Source organism: Parambassis ranga, chromosome 3 (genome assembly GCF_900634625.1).
Source record: "Parambassis ranga chromosome 3, fParRan2.1, whole genome shotgun sequence".
NCBI classification, from domain to species: domain Eukaryota; kingdom Metazoa; phylum Chordata; class Actinopteri; family Ambassidae; genus Parambassis; species Parambassis ranga.
In genome coordinates this window covers 12773341-12791619 of record NC_041024.1, presented here as the reverse complement: position 1 = coordinate 12791619, position 18279 = coordinate 12773341, and the positions used below count along the sequence as shown (strand labels likewise).

Below are 18279 nucleotides of genomic sequence, written 5' to 3'. Positions count from 1 at the left end.
GCCCCCTGTGCCCACTCTCTAAATAAAAAGCCTCTGTGCTCTGATCTTTCTCACACACACAGTGGTAAGTTATTTCTTTCCTTCTGAGAATCGTTCTCTGTAATGTCTCTTTTCTTCTCCAACAGACTGCTCAACAGCTTGAGTTTAAGGAAGCTGCTGACAGGGGACAATCGTTTGCAGAGAGTGCCTGATTTACTTGACCACGTCCCTCTGGAAGCCCTAGACCTTCAGCACAACAAGCTAGCTGAGCTTCCAGAGAGTCTCTTTTACAAGGCCTTAAAGTGGGTCTCTGTTCTTTACAGTTTCTTTATTCCTATAAGCTATTTGTGCTGCTCTCTTCTCCTGCCGTGATGTTGCAGTGGATTTATTGTGTTATTGTACCACAGCTCATCATTTTGGGAATGAAGTGTGGATTGTATGAAGGAACTGTGGTTGAGATCAATGGAGCATTTCCAGACCGTAACTGGAGCTTCATTAGGTCTCCTGTTTCCTGTGTGGTAAATCACTTAACACCCATTAGCAGATCAAAAGCACTTTACTGTCTCTAATGCTGAGGCATAATGCCAGTGACTTCTTTCTTCATAATGGGCTTCCTGGTATGTCAAACAGCCGCACAACTTACAAGTGAAAGTGGCTGCACTCAGGACTGATGGAGACATATTTGTACAGCAGGCGGCACCAGGCCTGTAAGATGTCTTGCAGTGTTTATGAGCTGCTCGTGTCTTATCGCGCTGCACTAATGCGTGACACTGTTAAACAACAGCGTGACAAGGTTCATCCCTAATTGGGTCAGAGGAACTGGTTTTATTGCTGTTCAGTGTGTGATAGGCACAGAGAATGGCTTAACAACTGCAATTACACATGACATAATTACAGTTGTTAGGTCTGCAAGCAGGGGGAGGGGGACAATATGTAAATCATGCTCCACTTGCAAGGATAAATTAACTCTATGTGTGTTTATTCACTTTAAAGAAATGACAGGAACAAAAATGAATATTAAAAAAGCCTCTTTAGCTCAGACCAGTTTTAATAATGGTGCATTTCCAGTCAACTTATTCGCTTGCAGGGAAGGTGGGATTCTATTTTAATCCAACTGTAAGGCGTCATTTATAAGCATAAGCAAATATTTGGCAAGAGGGTTAAAAATAATATGTCATTTTTTATCTGTCTTCCCACACAGCCTGAAATACTTAAATGTGTCAGCCAATGTCCTGGAAAGCATTCCTCCCAGCAGCCAATCAGAGGAGAGCCTCAGCACACTCCAGGAGCTCTACCTGACAGGGAACAATCTGAACGAGAACTGTGGTGCTGTACTGGTTGGCCATCAGAACCTGCGGGTCCTTCACATCGCCTACAATCAGCTGCTGTCGTTCCCTGCCAGGTGCATCTCCGTAGCTTTACTGTCACGTAACCGCTTCCAAGTTTACAAGTGGTTAATGTTCTAGCCTTTTTATGTTTACCTCAATCATTAACAATACTTTATTAGCATGCACGTAATGTATAGTAATTACTTTAGTCGTTTTTAGCTGTTTAAATGTGTGTCACTCCTTCTTTTTTGCTTGTTTACTTCACTTAATGTATAATGTTTGTGTGCCTGCAGTAAGCTGAGCAAGCTGGAACTGCTGGAGGAGCTTAATTTAAGCGGCAACAAGCTAAAGACTATCCCCTCCACTGTGTCCAGCTGTAAGAGACTGCACACCCTCATAGCACACTCGAATCACATTACTGTCTTCCCAGAGATCCTCAACCTGCCTGAGATCAAGGTTAGACCTGTTCTGGTTTTATTTCATCACCTGACCGGGGTATTTAACAGGTGAATATCCATCCAACATGTTTGTTTTTTTGTGTTTCTTCAGCTTGTAGATCTAAGCTGCAACGAGCTGACTGAGATCCAGCTGCCTGACTCCTTGCCCGCCACTCTACAAGAGCTGGACCTGACAGGAAACAGCAGCCTGATGCTGGAACACAAAACCCTGAATCTGTTCAGGTGAGTCACAGCATCCACTGCTGTTTAAAATAGTTACAGGTAACTCATGTAAATTGGTGAAGTGTTACAATACCATCTCCTCTCCTGACTGGATGCAGTATATTTCTGTTCCCTTTCTTTAGTCACATCACCACCTTGAAATTAGACCAGAAATCCACCACTACAGCCGGAGACTCACTCAGTGCCTCTCCTCCATGGACTCATGGTTACTCTGAAATGAGTGGCCAAAGGAACAAGTATGTTCTCACTTGTATGTTTTCTCTTTCCATTATCCCTCTCTGTGTCCTCTCTTCTGTCACCTTAAATCCACCTTAAACATGAAAATGAAAAACTAATCTGTAAGACTTTTCAGTAAGAGATTTTCATACGAATCTGACTTGTATATGACTTTGTATATGTGTAGCAATTGTCGGGGTGAAAATCCCCTTGTTTCCTTCTGATCACCCCCTGAATTAGTTTGTAAGGAAGGAGCGGATAAATTCTGGTCTCAAAATTATAATTTATTAAACAATGAGGCAAATTCTGAGTCGCAGAGCTCTGGGTTGTTGCACACACAGAACCAAACAAGAACAACACAAGAACAGGACAACCAACAAGAACAAACAACCACACAGCAACAACGAACAATGCAACAACCACTGGACATGGAATTCACACATTGATATACCCCATGGGCGTTCCTGCCTGCCGGCCCACAGGGGCATCTACCGCCCCCCTGCAGACCCTGGTTCATACAGCAACTAGACCATTAGTGTTTACTGCCAAATAAGGTAAAACTCCAATTCCTTAAATCTCATAGGTTGTGAGTCCGATCTGGGGGTGACCATAAACTGGGCACTCAGGAGAAAAACACATTCCTTTAGAATCTGGCTTTTATCAGGTCAAAGGTGCTGCTGTCCTTAGTCTGAATTTATGACCATCTCGTACCAACCGGAGCTCTCTCCAGAGTGCAGAAAAACAACTGATCTCATCTGCCACAGCCTGAACTGCAGAAAACAACGTTATATGACATACTATGAAATTACTTATTAATACATTCAGTATCCGCAAATTACTTTGATTTTCTATAAAATTTCCTAACACATAAACACTTATGAAAATCACATTATTAAGCGATAAACACATATAAACATGAATACTTATATATCTGAACACACTGCATGTTAACACCATGCAGAATAAATTCTTTCACCCAACAATTCCCTCTTTTGAGCTCTTATAAGAGCTCACAACAAATCTTCCTCGTCGTCACCTGGCACGGGCACCTCTGCTGCCAGCAGAGGCATCTGATATGAAGGAGAATGAAAACCTGAATCCTTCTTTTCAATTGCTGACACAATTAACCTGTAACCTAAACAGTGCACACAGGGAATATAACAACAACAACCACATGTAGTCAAAATACCCAAGAATGCTGCAAAAGAAGTGATTAGTGACATACCATACTACCACCTTCCAGGGTCCCAGCACCCTAATCAGCCAGTCGTCCAGGGGGTTATCTATCCCTGAGTGCTCATGCAACATACTGGAAAGAGTTCTCAAACCTTCTAAAGCTTTAGTGACCTTACCGTCGGGAGCAGTGTTATTGGGAATGAAAGTACAACACATTTCATCAAACATAGCACATACACCTCCTTTCTCTGCCAATAACATATCCAAAGTCATCCGAAATCAAATCCCCATGCATCGTCTGGATATAATGGGGCAGGTTCAGTGTACAGGTGGGGCCTCGCTGATGCACAGGCAACTCAACCTGACATATTTTGCTCCCTCACCTGTTTTACCATCCATCTGAACCAAATATTATCATCCTCATATCCAGTAGATAACGTTAATACATCGAACGGGGTAAGTTTAGTGTAATCATGGACTACAATGTCGGGTTAGGAGTCCCAACATTGGCCAGGCACTCCGGAAGATTTAACATAAGGGTTGTGGTCCAGGCCAGTAATTGATAACATAATGGGATTCTGCATGCAGCTCCAATCTCTTTGTATATGGAAATACCCACTGAACAAGATCCGCCCGCCTGAGGTGGTTTTAGCTTTTTTAGGTGCCCAATTTGTGTGCTGCCACCCCAATCCACAAACTTCTCCATACTGTCTCCACGACACATTATGTCCCCCGCATGATTACTGCGCACAAATCAAAGATAAAAGAGAACTCTGAACCCTTATAGTAGTCTAACTCTATACCTCCCCTGTTTCTCACACATACATCTCCTCCTGTCCCTGGTGCTCTCCTCACCCTGCGTGTGCTGGGCCCTGGATTTGACATACCATTGGATCCTGGAAAACTGACAAAATAAGTACACACGAAATTATGTTACACAGAAAAAGTCAAAGATACACTAACTACAGACATGAAAACACAAGCTCCCAACACCCTCCAGTTACCCCACAGTCCCATCTTGTCAGCCGGAGTCTTCTTGACACAGGAACTAGAACCTCTGCTCCTGAAACTTTAGACCTTCCTCTCGACAGCTGACCTTACTGATGACTGTGGTTCGTTTCCTGGTGGGGTGATGCGCTTAACTTCGCCTATCACCCTTAGTTGGAGTGATGCGCTTAACTTCGCCTATCACTCTTAGTCCCACGCTGATCCTGATGATTGCTCATGTATGTGTATTCACCGTCTCATCCTCTTCAACCACGTAGGGTAGACTACCTACTGGTCACACTCCTGGTTTCAGGGGATTATTCTGCCCCTTTCATTTTCTCCTCCTCCTGCTGCTGCTGGATGTCGCTCAGCGTTCTCCCTGGTTCTGTAGCTGGGGTGCACTGGCTCCAGTGATACCAGGTGTCTCCTTTGCCTTTCAGCCGCACAGCATGGGATGTCCTCCGTACCACCTGATATGGTCCCGTCCACCTAGGCTCCGACCACTTTCTCTTTATCACCTTCAGGAGGACCCACTCGGCTGTGTGTGGCTCCTTCTGGACTCTCCATCTCTCCTTTCTCCTTTAATACAAATACTAACACCAAAGCTTTAAATTCATTATATTATGGTTTATATTAATACCATACTGCATACTTCTTCAGTCTCAGCCGGCCAGCTGGTCCAGGAAACTGTCGACCTGTAAGAAGCTCATGGGGTGTACATTATATGGCGTTATTAACAGAACATCAATACAATAGACAATACTTGAACCCATATAAATTTGGTCTGTGCACAGATTTTAGCCAATTTTTGTTTTAGGTTGTAGTTTCATCCTTTCCACTTTTCCCTGTAACTGTGGTTGATATACTGCACCATACCTATGTTTTAGGCCTAAAGTCTGCTCCACCTTTTCCAAGTCTAAACTCTTAAAATGAGATCCATTCTGGGAATCCATGCTGTGGAATGTAATAGTTAATCAAACAGTTTATCATCCGGTTTAAAACTCAAATACATTAATACTTGTCTCACCCTCTTTTTTCTGAAACAGAACACCATTCACAGCTCCACCTGTTTCAGAAACATCAAGATATAAAGGAACTAAGTGATCTAGGAGAACCAGATCATTATGGAAGTTGAGACAATGAAAGAGACAAGAGTACAGGAGGCACAAAACCTACATCAGTAAATGATGAAGACCAGATGTTATGTGGTAGTGTGGCTAACATCTCCTGAGCCTTATTATGCCTCTACTGTATGAATGGCAACCTAATAAGCTTTAAAGGATGAAGAATTCTAAACACCTATCCTCTGTGCCTATTCATTAGAAATAGCTTTACATTTCCTAACCATGGAGCCTAATTCTATAATATTATGTGTGGTACAATGACTAAGCAAACAAGTGGCACACTATTATGTGCGATTTTGAGCCATTTAAAACTGTTCTGGTGTTAACTATACGTCAGCAGCTACTCCCTCCTCAGTCACAAACAATTTATCTGCTGTGATGGACCAATGTAGTCCCTCTCATTAAGAGGTAGAACCTCTCGTGATAGAAGAGATCCTCACACCTGTCATAGAAGAGAATAACCTACAGGGATCAGTGGACAGCCTATAGAGTCAGAAAGACATTATCCAGGGTTTCCACAGCTGGAATAGACTGAGGAGACTGCCCCCTTAAGGAGACTCAGGTAAAAACGAGTCCAGCAGATATCTTCACAAGACATCTGTATCGTAGTGGTTCTCATCAGCCACTGTCCAGCTACTCCAACACTCTGGGAGCATAAAAAGTCTGTCCAGTAAGAAAAGTCACCATTAATCCATCTGGGGAGCACATAATGGAGGTTCCAGTTTTGATCAACAAGTCTCTGCCCATCAAATTCACTGGTGATGAGCTGGAGCGAATGAAACAATGTCTGTGGTGCTGCTAACACAGTTTCACAAGTTCTGTGAATGGCAAAGGTTTCCCAAAAGAAGCCAACCGACGAAATGATTTGAGATGCCGGTGTGATCTTTGACAGCCATTTCCCTGGGGAGGATACCAGGGAGCCCCTTGAGGTCACTGACGGGGCTGCTTGTAGGGTCAGTCTCTTTCCCAGTGGCCAGGTTTTCCACAATAGAAGCAGTCACCTCCACTCAAACCGCTGTATCCACCCTTTCCATGCCCCCCTCCCCCACGGCCACCCTCTTTTCCCCTCCAGTTACCTCCTCTATGATATTGACCCCACCCACCTTGATAGTGGGGGCGGGTGACCCAAGATGGGGTTAAATACATATCAAGATTTCCCACAACTGGGGACTGTGGCTGAGGTGGGGGAGCAGGCTGAGGCTGAACCACCCTCTGTGATGCAGGGGTGTATTTCTTCATTTTCCTCTGATATGCTGCTTTCTTTCTAGCTTGAGCTAACTGCAGCTTTAATAATTGTGTCTGCAGCCTTTTCATCTCCATGGTCTCTGTGTCTGTGTGTAGATTCATATGGTGTACAACATGTCTCTCCCAAGCAACAGAATCACTTCCTGGTAAATCAGGGTCATTTTTCAGGGCCTGCTGAAGCAACAGGGGAAGCCCCTCCTCTGTTGCCTGTCTGTACCAGTGCTGCTGGGCACCAGGTTGACTAGAGTTCACTCCTGTCTGTCTGTCTGTTACTCGCCCCCTCCCATCAGGGACAGTCATGATGGGGTACATCCCAGGAAGTGGGGTCTGAGGCGAAGCAGAAGCTACAGCAGAGGCTGGTGAATAGGGAGGCGGTATCTCCGCCCCCTGAATTCCCTCGCTCTCTACTTCCTGTTTAATGTCAGTGGTACTACCAGACTCCTCACAATCATCGTCTATGCAGCACAGATATGCCTGATATAGAATCTTACGTCTCTCCTCATCAGCCTGCACTGCCTCCTTCAACTCAACTGTCTCTAACACTAATAATCTAATAATCTCCTCCTTTCTCTCTCTCTCTAGTTTAACTTTATTCTCCACTGTTGCAATCACACTTTTTAGTGGCTTTTTATCATCTCCTTTCACTCCCTGCTCTGTCATTGCTGTACACACTGCTGCTTCCATCTTAGCTGCAGCCTTCTGTTGTCCCTCTGGTCCTGCCTGTCCGCAGCAATGGCTCAACATTTTACTCATCTGTTCATCAATTGTCTTCCACGTAGACATGATTACCACTCACCAAATCCTTCTTGCGTACCTGCTGTATGTTAAAAATGTACCTTCTATATGTGCCTTATTCTATCCCTCACTGTGACTCTGGCAACAGAGTCACACACCTTCACTTAAACACACTTTCACACACACAGACACTCATTCAACCTGCAACACACACACTTAGGCCTACTCACACACACTCACTTCTCCGACGGCACGGAGTAAACACCTTTCCTCGACGGCGCAAGGTCAAAACAATTAAACACAATTTTCAATACATAAAACACAACTTAAACAATAGGCTATATATTTTCTTCTCTTTTCTCTTTTCTCGTGATCCTTTTTTTTGTCTTTATTATTTTGTGATCACTGTGACACTTTTCCTCTGTGTGACCCTTTTTTTTTATTTTTTAAGCTTTAGGCGGTCATCACTGTCGTTTCAGGGGTCATCAAATCCCACGGGCTTTCAACCGAGCTTTATCTATATTTGCGTCCAAATATAGCGGGGGATGCCACTCCCAATGACATAACGCTCATTCACGTTATTGTATTAACCCTTTTTTTATTCTTTTTATTTTTAATTGGTTAATATCTCTCTCAGTGTCACTTTTCCTTTTTCTCTTTTACTTCATCTCATTTTCTCTTTTACTTCATCTCATTTTCTTTACTTCATCTCATTTTCTTTTACTTCATCTCATTTTACTTCACTTATTAAGACTTACAATCTGCCTCTTACAATTTGAACTCTAAAACACCGTACCCATCCCAGTGACTACTTAATTTAGATTGTCCAATGTGCAGAATTTTGATTAAACAGGTATCTGCTTACCTTGTTATTATTGGCCAGCCAGTAGTCACTCCGTCAGGCAAGATGTCATTTGACCCACACTCCTTTCGTGTCCCTGTTCGGGCGCCAAATTGTCGGGGTGAAAATCCCCTTGTTTCCTTCTGATCACCCCCTGAATTAGTTTGTAAGGAAGGAGCGGATAAATTCTGGTCTCAAAATTATAATTTATTAAACAATGAGGCAAATTCTGAGTCGCAGAGCTCTGGGTTGTTGCACACACAGAACCAAACAAGAACAACACAAGAACAGGACAACCAACAAGAACAAACAACCACACAGCAACAACGAACAATGCAACAACCACTGGACATGGAATTCACACATTGATATACCCCATGGGCGTTCCTGCCTGCCGGCCCACAGGGGCATCTACCGCCCCCCTGCAGACCCTGGTTCATACAGCAACTAGACCATTAGTGTTTACTGCCAAATAAGGTAAAACTCCAATTCCTTAAATCTCATAGGTTGTGAGTCCGATCTGGGGGTGACCATAAACTGGGCACTCAGGAGAAAAACACATTCCTTTAGAATCTGGCTTTTATCAGGTCAAAGGTGCTGCTGTCCTTAGTCTGAATTTATGACCATCTCGTACCAACCGGAGCTCTCTCCAGAGTGCAGAAAAACAACTGATCTCATCTGCCACAGCCTGAACTGCAGAAAACAACGTTATATGACATACTATGAAATTACTTATTAATACATTCAGTATCCGCAAATTACTTTGATTTTCTATAAAATTTCCTAACACATAAACACTTATGAAAATCACATTATTAAGCGATAAACACATATAAACATGAATACTTATATATCTGAACACACTGCATGTTAACACCATGCAGAATAAATTCTTTCACCCAACACTGTGCAGTGCATTATAAGTGGGACTAATATTTGGAAACATTAGTCTAGTAATCTGTGCTTGGAGGAACTAAGATGTTATGAAGAGGCATAAAGAATACATTAGCAATTTAACATAATGAAAAGCAGTGGCCTCAGTACAGTCAGTGGTTTTGAAGCCTTAAGGCCTGTAACAGTGTTGTGTGCATCACTGTTTGTACGCCTAGCTGCTCCTCCAGGGTCATGGCCCCCACAGGGACCCACACAGCAGCATCTGTTTTCACCTGTCACCCCTTGCTGTTTCCCTGCAGCATGGCATGCTGAAGTATGTATGAGGTGTACACAAGATGCCGAGTTACCTGTTTGTTAATGTGGCTGTGTTGTTGGGGACAGGTTGTGCGTGTCTTTGCTGGCTGTAGACCGGTTTGGGGACAGCGTGGAAGCATGCTATGGTATTTTTGATGGCGACCGCAATGAGGAAGTGCCTCGGCTGTTGCAGTGCACCATGGGAGATGTGCTATGTGAGGAGCTGCAGCACTCCAGCGTTGACAGCGTATACATGTGCAACACTTTCATCACCTCACACAGGTAAGACAGGTTTTTATAGTGTTACTTGAATGTGATTCTTTATTTTTGCCTCTTGGTGTTGAACTCTGTTATTGTGGGACAGGAAACTTGGAATGGCTGGCCAGAAGCTGGGTGCTTCTGCTTTGCTGTGTTATATCCACCGTGAGACTTCAGATCCAGGAGGTTACTTTAGCCTCACAGTAGCCAACGTGGGCACCTGCCAAGCTGTGCTGTGCCGGGATGGACGACCTGTACCTCTCTCTAAGGTTTACAGTTTGGAGAACTGCACCGAGGAGATGGAGAGGGTTAAACTCAATAAAGCCATTATTACCGAGGTAATACACAACTACTAATGTGTGTCTGGAGCCAAAAATTCTGTTAATATGCCACTTTGTATGCATCCATACTTCTAATGGTTCTTCTGTCTTATAGGATAACAAAGTGAGTGGAGTGACATGCTGCTCCCGCCTGCTGGGCTGTTCTTATTTATCTCCCTGGGTGCTTCCAAAGCCTTGGGTGCACACTGAGCCACTCTGTTCCCAAGATGAGTTCTTGATCCTGGGAAATCGAGCCCTGTTTGAACGGGTGTCCTACCAGGAGGCTGTGTGCACTGTTAAAGCCATGCAGGATCCACGAGCTGCTGCTAAGAAGCTGTGTTCACTTGCTCAGAGCTACGGTTGCAAGGACAACATCGGAGCTGTGGTGGTGTCCCTGCGTATTGGAGAGGACAGTTGCACTTGTGAGCCTCCGGTCTCCACCACTGAAGCACGTGGTCCCCCTCCTGCCCCTGTGCCTGTGTCTTTGACCCCGGGCCCCACTGAGCCGGCCAACCTCTCATCCAGCAGCGGTATTGTCACTGAGTTCAGCAGTGAGACGTCAGCATCAGAGGTGGGCAGTGAGGCAGGGTCCACTGCCTCGGATGAACACACATCTTCTGGCTCTGCATCCCGACCAGAGAGACGCTGTAGCCTACACCCTGCTACTACACTGTGTGGGATCATGGTGCCGGGCTCAGTCGGCACAGGAACCCACCCAGGCCTTTTCCAGCGGCAGCCCTCCTGTGCTGCATTCTCAAGTAACCAGTCTGACAATGGATTGGACAGTGATGATGAAGCCCCGCTCGAGGGTGTTATCTCCAATGGTAGCAAATTAGAGGTGGAGGTAGACATTCACTGCTGTGCTTTCCAACTGCGGTCAGGGGCCCCTGAGAGCCCCAAAAACTTGGATCTTGAAAAGCGCGGCTCTGACTATTCCAACGGCAAAACGTACGGACGGAACAGCGTGGTGGTTTCTGCTACAAATGGCTGCTTGCTAGCTGTATGTGGGAGAGAGATTGCTGACCTTAAGAAGTCGCCTTCCACATCCAGTCTGTTTGGGAAGAAGCTGCCCAACGGCTCTGTGGTAGCCCCGGAGGACAGTCATAATCTTATTGAGGTTGCCCTTGAGGCTCCTAAGAAAAAGTCTGGCTACTTTACTGCCCCAGCACAGCAGGACCCAGAGGACCAGCTGATTGTGCCTCCCAGTCTGGAGCAGGAAGTCAGAGAGCAGCTAAGAGGCCAGAGCCCTCTAGTCTCAGGCCCCTCTGTACCATCCACACCCACCACCTTAAAGGAACCTGTGTGGGATCACCCACACCCTCCTGCATTTGCCTCCACCCTGGTCCCAGGTCCAGGCCCAGCATCCATCTTGCAACAGGAAGTCTATGATACTGCCCTCTAGAAGGGGACACAACGCAGTGCCATGTGGCTGTAATTCTGTCTTTGTGCCATTATGGTGAAGAAGAAGGTTTTCTCTCATACATGTGGGATATTCCAGTTCAAGTTGCCATTAAGATTTTGGTGAGGGCACATCACACCTGTGGGAGCTTCATATTCTCTAAACAGTAATGCGGTGCCATTGTGGTAAACAGGTACAAAGATTCCAGTTCATAACATGATGTTATGAAAGAACAGCTGGCTATCATTGGCAAGACCCAGCCTGAGCTGAAATGGGATACCTCGTGTGTTTGAACATGTCAGCAGCATTTCCCTTTACTTGGAAAATCAAGCAATCAGGAGGTGTGTGTAAGAGATCGTGTCAAATCCTCTCCAGGGGCTGTGTGGTCTCTTAGGTCTTCGAGAGAGGCCTGATGACTGAAACTTGAAAAAGTGCCTACTACAGACAACACAGCGTTGAACTCCCCACATCCAGGCTGTGTTAGGAGGAGGGACAGCGTCTCCATGAGACTGACACTGGCACAGCTTCTGCCCTCCTCCTCTACCTGTGGCTTATAGAAGGACCCCGAACAGTATAAAAGCTTGTAAGAGCGTGGAACTTAAAGATGTGAAGACTGCATTTACATTTCCAGAGATGGGTTTTATTTTTATTACATTCCCACACATTATGTATAGAGTCTACTATATAGTATAAGTCAGTTTAGAACACAATCATTACCTGCAGCCAGCTGCTGTAGCGTGCTTGAGCGGCTGACATCAAGATATTGCTATTTAAAGCAATGTATTATCAGAGCATTGAACTGTACAGAGCTGGTGTGACTTAGAGTTCAAAAAATGTTAGAACAGTATAATCTGTGGCAGTGCATGATCAAAGGACCTCCTTCAAACCTTATTCATAGGAGATTAATTTGAATTTAGTCAGCTTCATGGTCTCTAGTTCACTAAAGATTCCTCTAATTTCCACTTGAACAAATCAGTCAGAGCACAACACTGTAAAGTATTACATGGTGATACTGTCAATAATTGAAGAATATAAACAGTATTCATCCCCACTGATACTGAGATTGATACATTTTAGTCTAATCAAAGACAGTGCTAGTTATTTACATTGATGAACATCAGTCCCTGCAGGCAGATGTTTTATCTCATACCACGAAGTGATGTTCAGGGCCCATTGAAAACAGGACTGAAAGCTATATGTCTGACATTATAGCTGATACCAGGGGCCTGTTCCATAAAATTATAATACTGCTATTAAAAGCATCAGTCAGTGGTTCTTAAGTGGTTCCATAAAAATACATGAACAGAATTTATTTAAATTAATTGAGCATAAAGGCACATGGATTTAGATTCTGTATTTCTTGCCGTAATTTAGTCATTTTTTTTGTTATGGAACTCATGCTGGGCAACACCAGACTAAGCATTGCAGTTAGCAAGAGCAAGAGCTGAAGCAGTGTTCAATTTAATTTGTGGACAAAGTGGAATATTTAGTAAATCCCCTTTATGGAACAGGCCTTTGGTGGTTGTCCAAGTGGTTATTAAGTTATCTGAGTCACAAAGACAGACAGTTGAGACGATTACCTTTTTCAGCTGTATCATCACTTTCTTTTCTTTTTCTTTACTTTTTGTATCTCAGCAACAATACATCATTATTTGAATTATCAGGTAAATGTTATGCTGCCCTAAACCTCCCCACCTTGTGCCAAAAGAGAAAGCAGCTCTGCAGGGCTGCTGGTGTTATAAGAAGGCCAAAGTTGCTCATGTCCTTGATTACAACATGATATGTACTTTTTGGTTGGTAGTGTTGCAGTTTTGGGACCTTTTTATGTGTTTCCCTTTAGCCTTAAAGTTAGGTTTGTGCCAGTGGTCTTAAAAAGGCTGTTTTTCCCCACCTTGAATGAGTGACAAGTCAGTGATGAAGCCTTAAAACGCAGTGTGAGTGTGGATGTGTTCCTCTTTGCCATTTTTCTTTCTTTGGCTCTTGAAAGGAGTAAACACTGTTAAAAGCACTTTGTGGATAGAAAATAGTGATATTCAGAGTTATGTACTATATTTGAGTTTATAATACGACATAGTGATCAACATGGTAAGCTAGCTTCCCTCAGGCCAACACACCAACACCTGCAAATGAATACAGTGACAACAAAATGACGGCAGTTTCATTTGCAACCTTTCAATAATACTTCCTACTTACTTTGTTTCATCTAAATTTCATAAATATTCAACTTCCACATCACAAATATAAGCTTTCTTATCTGAATAACATCATCCTCCAACTTTATTCTATATGAATGTGAATTGTAGAAGTTGGAAATGAGGAAATATTTATTGGATCTTTGCTCTAAAATTATAAAGGTGGAGCTGCACTTTATGATAATCATTTTAGTTTGAGTCACATTTGTTGATGTCTGAATATGCCAAACACACAGGACTCTGGTGGGCTTGAGTGCATCCTATCAGAACACACACACACGGTGTCAGATATGTGGACTGACAGCAGTGGAGGGGCGCTGCCACATGGGGAGTAATGACAGATTATGATTGTGAATAAAATGTGAAATGTTTTGCAATGTCACAGAGGAGAAACTGAACTTTCTTTAAGATAGAGTTCTTCACAAGAGACCTTTGGAATTCCCTTGTAAAATATGCAAAGTGTCAAATGTATATAGTATATATCTGTATATCAGAGCTTCATTTTTCCATCACTTTGAGAATACTGTCTCTCAATATGTCTGAAAATGAATATTGACTGGTGTGTGTACGTATGATGTGTGTAGGGGTTGTGTTTGTAAGTTGCATTGATCTGACGTGGTTGCTTCCTTTAGTAGTGTAGTTCCATTGGGTTTGTTCCCAGTGCTCAAATCAGACTGGGTGCACTGTGCTGCACTGCTCCTCAGACCTGCTGGGTTTCACTTTCTACACAGTCCGTTCACATCCTGTCCTGTCCCTCGTACATGTCCAGCTTGAACTGTACCGGATCTATCAGTAGAGTAACTGGTGTGCGTGTACATATGCAGGCTGTATGCATAGGAAGTGAAGGAGGTTGGAGCACAGGGTCCAGGGCATTGGCTTCAGATATTCCCTTTAATTTGTGAGTGGAAGGAGCTCATAGATAGATAGATACATAGATAGATACATAGATACCACCAAAGTAGAGAGGGTGTACATTTGAGTAGAAACAAGCGTCAGTGCTTTTTCTGCTGATTCATTTAGTAACTGTAAGGGATCTTTTTTTCCTGTTTGCACAACCTAACAAGCTCCCTGTACAACAACAATATGTTGCAAAATGTCTGTGTTTGTGTGTAGTCCAGAGCTTTAGTGCACACATACAGTAAGTGTATGCATGCCTGTGTGAATAATGGATTGACTGTAATTCTGTGTGTGATTAGTGAATGAAACTGATGCTCCAGTTGTTTAACATGTGACCAAAGTAGCCATGGTTTAATCTCACCATTCCTTTCTGTATATTTTTTTTTCGTTTGTTTTCAAGAAATGTTTAAATTTTATTTTTTTCTCAATGCCAAGAAGCTGATGTTTATTTTTGTACCTTGTTGTTTCATGCAAAGTTTATATTTCCCTCTACGCTACAGAATGATAAGTGATTGGGATTCTACAGAAAACTGTCACTCATTATGGTACTATTTAAGGTACTAACTATACCTGTATTTAATGTTAAAAGCATGCCCTAAATATAAGAAAACATACAATACATACAAAATGTGATTTATTTGTACAAAATTGAGCATATCTAATATTTTTAGGTTTTATTATAGCATGCAGATTACTGCTGAAATTTAGTTTCTTGTTGAATGATTATAAGAAAATGAATTATTTAGGAACAGAACTAACAATGAGCACTTTGGCTTCGGACAGAACTATATGCCCTTGAGAGTGGACGATGGTCATTATTTTATTTTAAATGCTGCTATCTTTAGTTTTCAGACAAGCTGTTTTTTAAGCCAAGTAGCAATAAAACTTTTTACTGTGAATTTTTTTGTCCAGTGTCCATTTTACTTATAAAGGGTCAGAGATGCAATGCTGTCCACTATTGTGGAAATGTGTACCATAACAAGAGTGTTTACATGCACAGTGTCCTAGGTATGTGTTGCACATGTAGAAATCATCTTCCTGGTTCAGGTCTTATCACTGTTTGAGGAACCTGGAATGCTATCTAGAGTACTCAAATAGAATACAGTGAACATTTTCTATAGCTGGATATACAGGATCCTCGTGATCTACGTGAACACCATATCATTTGATTTAATGCATGATGAGACACATAATCAGTGATGTGCATCTGTAAAGATGATCCAGTTCATGGTGAGTCAAACAGCTGAAAAACAAAAGGCAGCTGAACTGGTTTGAGTTACTGTAAAGTAACTTTTTGATAGACTCAGTGCTGCCTGCATGTATGTCAGTCACAGATTGTTTGGTTTAAATTCATAAACACAGCAGATGCCATCTATTGGTGAAGTTTAGAATGACATGCTAAAATTAAATAGTTTCATTTCTGAGTGAGTCAGTGAGCTCAGAATAATTGACAGAGAATAAAGGTTCGACTTTTATTACTTTAAAAGGTTGTGCATTTTGTGTTGTGATATTTCTTATAGTAGTGTGATACTACTACTGCAACAAACATTTTCTGCTAAAATGAAGTTGAAATTACTTATAAAAATAAAGTATTATTTTTTTTTTATTGCATCTCTGTTTATACAGAATGTGACAAACACAGTAAATGTTTATATAAAAAGGAAAATCAGTAGGAAAAAATACTGTAAACTTCATAATAAAAGTGACTAAAAAACAATAAAAATTGGAAAACAAAGTTCATACACAGTGTGAAACACCGCTGCCACAGGATTCCCACTTCTGTAAGTAAAGCCATCTTAAAAATGATCATCCTCGTTTCTCTGTTGTTTCTTCAGCTCCCGCACTGACCTAAAAGCTTTTACAGCTAACACTGCACCAGCGATGAAAACAAACACACCCATCACCCCAAAGAGGCCTCCTGCGATGTCTGCCCCATGAAACTGGCACTCGAAGCCTTTGTGCCCTTTGCTCTTGTACATCTGCTCCCTTTCCTTGCAGATGGGGCTGTTGTAGGTTTCCTGCAGTTTAATAAAGTAGAAGGCAAGTGCAGGGATGTAACCAAGCCCGATCAGGAAATTCAGCAGGGCTTCCCCTAGTAGCACAGGAGGCAGGCGGTATGGCACTCTGAAGATCCCCAAGGCAAGCATGGCACAGGCGTAGGCCATTAACACCCCACCAGCAGCCATGGTGAAGACGTACGGAGGCCGCTTGAGCTGGTGGAATTGCAGGTCGAGCTCCTTCACTCGGTCTGCATCGGCTCCAGTGAAGGCGTTGGCTCCACCGTAGTAATAATAGTAGAGTCCGCCGAGGCTAGCTAGGTCACGGTAACCACCATCATTGCTGTATGGCACTCCGGCACAGATGATTAGGAGCAGATTTACAAACAGCTCCATCAGCTGGCAGAGACCTGGGAAACATGACAGAGTCCAAACAATGAGTGATTACCTGAATGAAATGAAATGTGATGTAAAACATTACATTATACAGCACAGTATATATAGAAATACATATCTCTGCGGTATCTATGAGCTGTAATTACAACCAGTACTTATTAAAAGAATAAATATACTTGCCTCTGCTCGTTAAGATGTATCTGAAATTGTAGAGAGCTTGTCTGTTCTGTTGCTCATAATACTCTCTCTCAGAGTGATATGTTGACGTCTCTCTGGACCTATAAAGAATATTTTTGAGATAAAATAATTTATTTAAATATGTAATTTTACATAAATATGTTGTGTAACAGTGCTATAAGTGGTCTTCAGTCACACAGTGAGTGCAGACTGTACTTATGCTCTCTTACAGTCTGGAGGGTCCTTCATGGTCGTGGTCTCTGTAAGCAGGTGGCTGCTTATGAGAGGCTGTTGTCATGTCCCTCTGTCTGCTTTCTTGTGGCCTCCTGTCACCGGCAGAGCCCCTCTCATCCTCACCCCTTGGCTTTTGGTTGCGGCCCCTCTGGCTGTCATACTGAGCGCCGTCCCCGTTGTATGGATATTGTGGATCCCTGCTCTTGTGATCCGTGTACACCTCACTCCTCTGATGGTGTCTTCCCCTCTCTGGCATCTTCCTCTGCCTGCAAAAGGAGATTATGGACAGGAATCCTATTACAGAGACAAAGTGGATAGTTGGCTTGTGTAGGCGTACAAGCTTAGGTTCAAGCCACTCCAAACACTAAAGCAGCATGGAGGATTATTTGATGAAGATTACGGGTTGGGTGAGGTAATGGATCACAGAGGCTCCTTCATTGATGAAGTGGCTAGTAAAGCATAAGGTGGTGATCATTTGAGACCTATTCCCAATTAAAAACGCCATAAACACTTCATGTCAGTGTTATTTCTATACGAGCCAGAAACATAGTAAGTGCCTCATAAATAAAACAGTCCGGTTTAACAACTAAAAAAAATTATCCCGTTTATAAAGAGGAAAGAGTTGGAGACTCTTGAACGATAAAAAGCTACGGTAATTCGTACCTTTAAAATGTGTACTCCGTGTGATTGTTTTCGTTTACACCGAGAAAACTACAACCCACTTTCTGCCTGAACTAACTTCCTGTTTCAAACTTCCTGCTTTACCCACCTGTGTGGAGCCACGCCCACTGTGAGCTCTGTTGTCCTGTGGTGTGTTTAAAGCAGGCCATTTGACTGTAGCCTAACAGTGTGTTTACTGTATACTATTGCACATATTTAATAAGCATGTAGTGTTTATTACAAAACTGAT

At 42.9% G+C, this 18279-nt stretch overlaps 2 protein-coding genes across 4 annotated transcripts in view; one reads left to right on the top strand and one right to left on the bottom strand.

Moving 5' to 3' along the window:
* phlpp2 (PH domain and leucine rich repeat protein phosphatase 2) overlaps positions 1 to 15366 on the top strand; it is a 31082-nt gene extending 15716 nt beyond the window's left edge. For all 3 annotated transcript variants that reach the window (XM_028402630.1, XM_028402629.1, XM_028402631.1), the window contains exons 12-19: positions 126 to 281; positions 1181 to 1381; positions 1601 to 1763; positions 1857 to 1987; positions 2110 to 2223; positions 9587 to 9781; positions 9864 to 10095; positions 10193 to 15366. In XM_028402630.1, coding sequence (XP_028258431.1) covers positions 126 to 281; positions 1181 to 1381; positions 1601 to 1763; positions 1857 to 1987; positions 2110 to 2223; positions 9587 to 9781; positions 9864 to 10095; positions 10193 to 11479 — 2479 coding nt within the window. In that variant the 3' untranslated portion in view covers positions 11480 to 15366. The remainder of the gene's footprint in view (positions 1 to 125; positions 282 to 1180; positions 1382 to 1600; positions 1764 to 1856; positions 1988 to 2109; positions 2224 to 9586; positions 9782 to 9863; positions 10096 to 10192) is intronic.
* Positions 15367 to 16150: 784 nt separating this feature from the next.
* On the bottom strand, positions 16151 to 18134 carry marveld3 (MARVEL domain containing 3). The gene is made up of 4 exons (XM_028402635.1): positions 18033 to 18134; positions 17366 to 17635; positions 17139 to 17236; positions 16151 to 16972 (listed from the first exon to the last, which is right to left on the bottom strand). Exons 2-4 carry the CDS (start codon positions 17623 to 17625, stop codon positions 16362 to 16364), a joined length of 969 nt encoding a protein of 322 aa, XP_028258436.1. The 5' UTR covers positions 17626 to 17635; positions 18033 to 18134; the 3' UTR covers positions 16151 to 16361.
* Positions 18135 to 18279: the final 145 nt, after the last annotated feature.

Coding starts and splice junctions, on each gene's coding strand:
- marveld3 (XM_028402635.1), bottom strand. CDS start 17,625: ATGCCAGAGAGGGGAAGACACCATCAGAGGAGTGAGGTGTACACGGAT. Junction 17,237..17,365: donor CATGAAGGACCCTCCAGACT/GTAAGAGAGCAT, acceptor TATTCTTTATAG/GTCCAGAGAGACGTCAACAT. Junction 16,973..17,138: donor ATACATCTTAACGAGCAGAG/GCAAGTATATTT, acceptor CATGTTTCCCAG/GTCTCTGCCAGCTGATGGAG.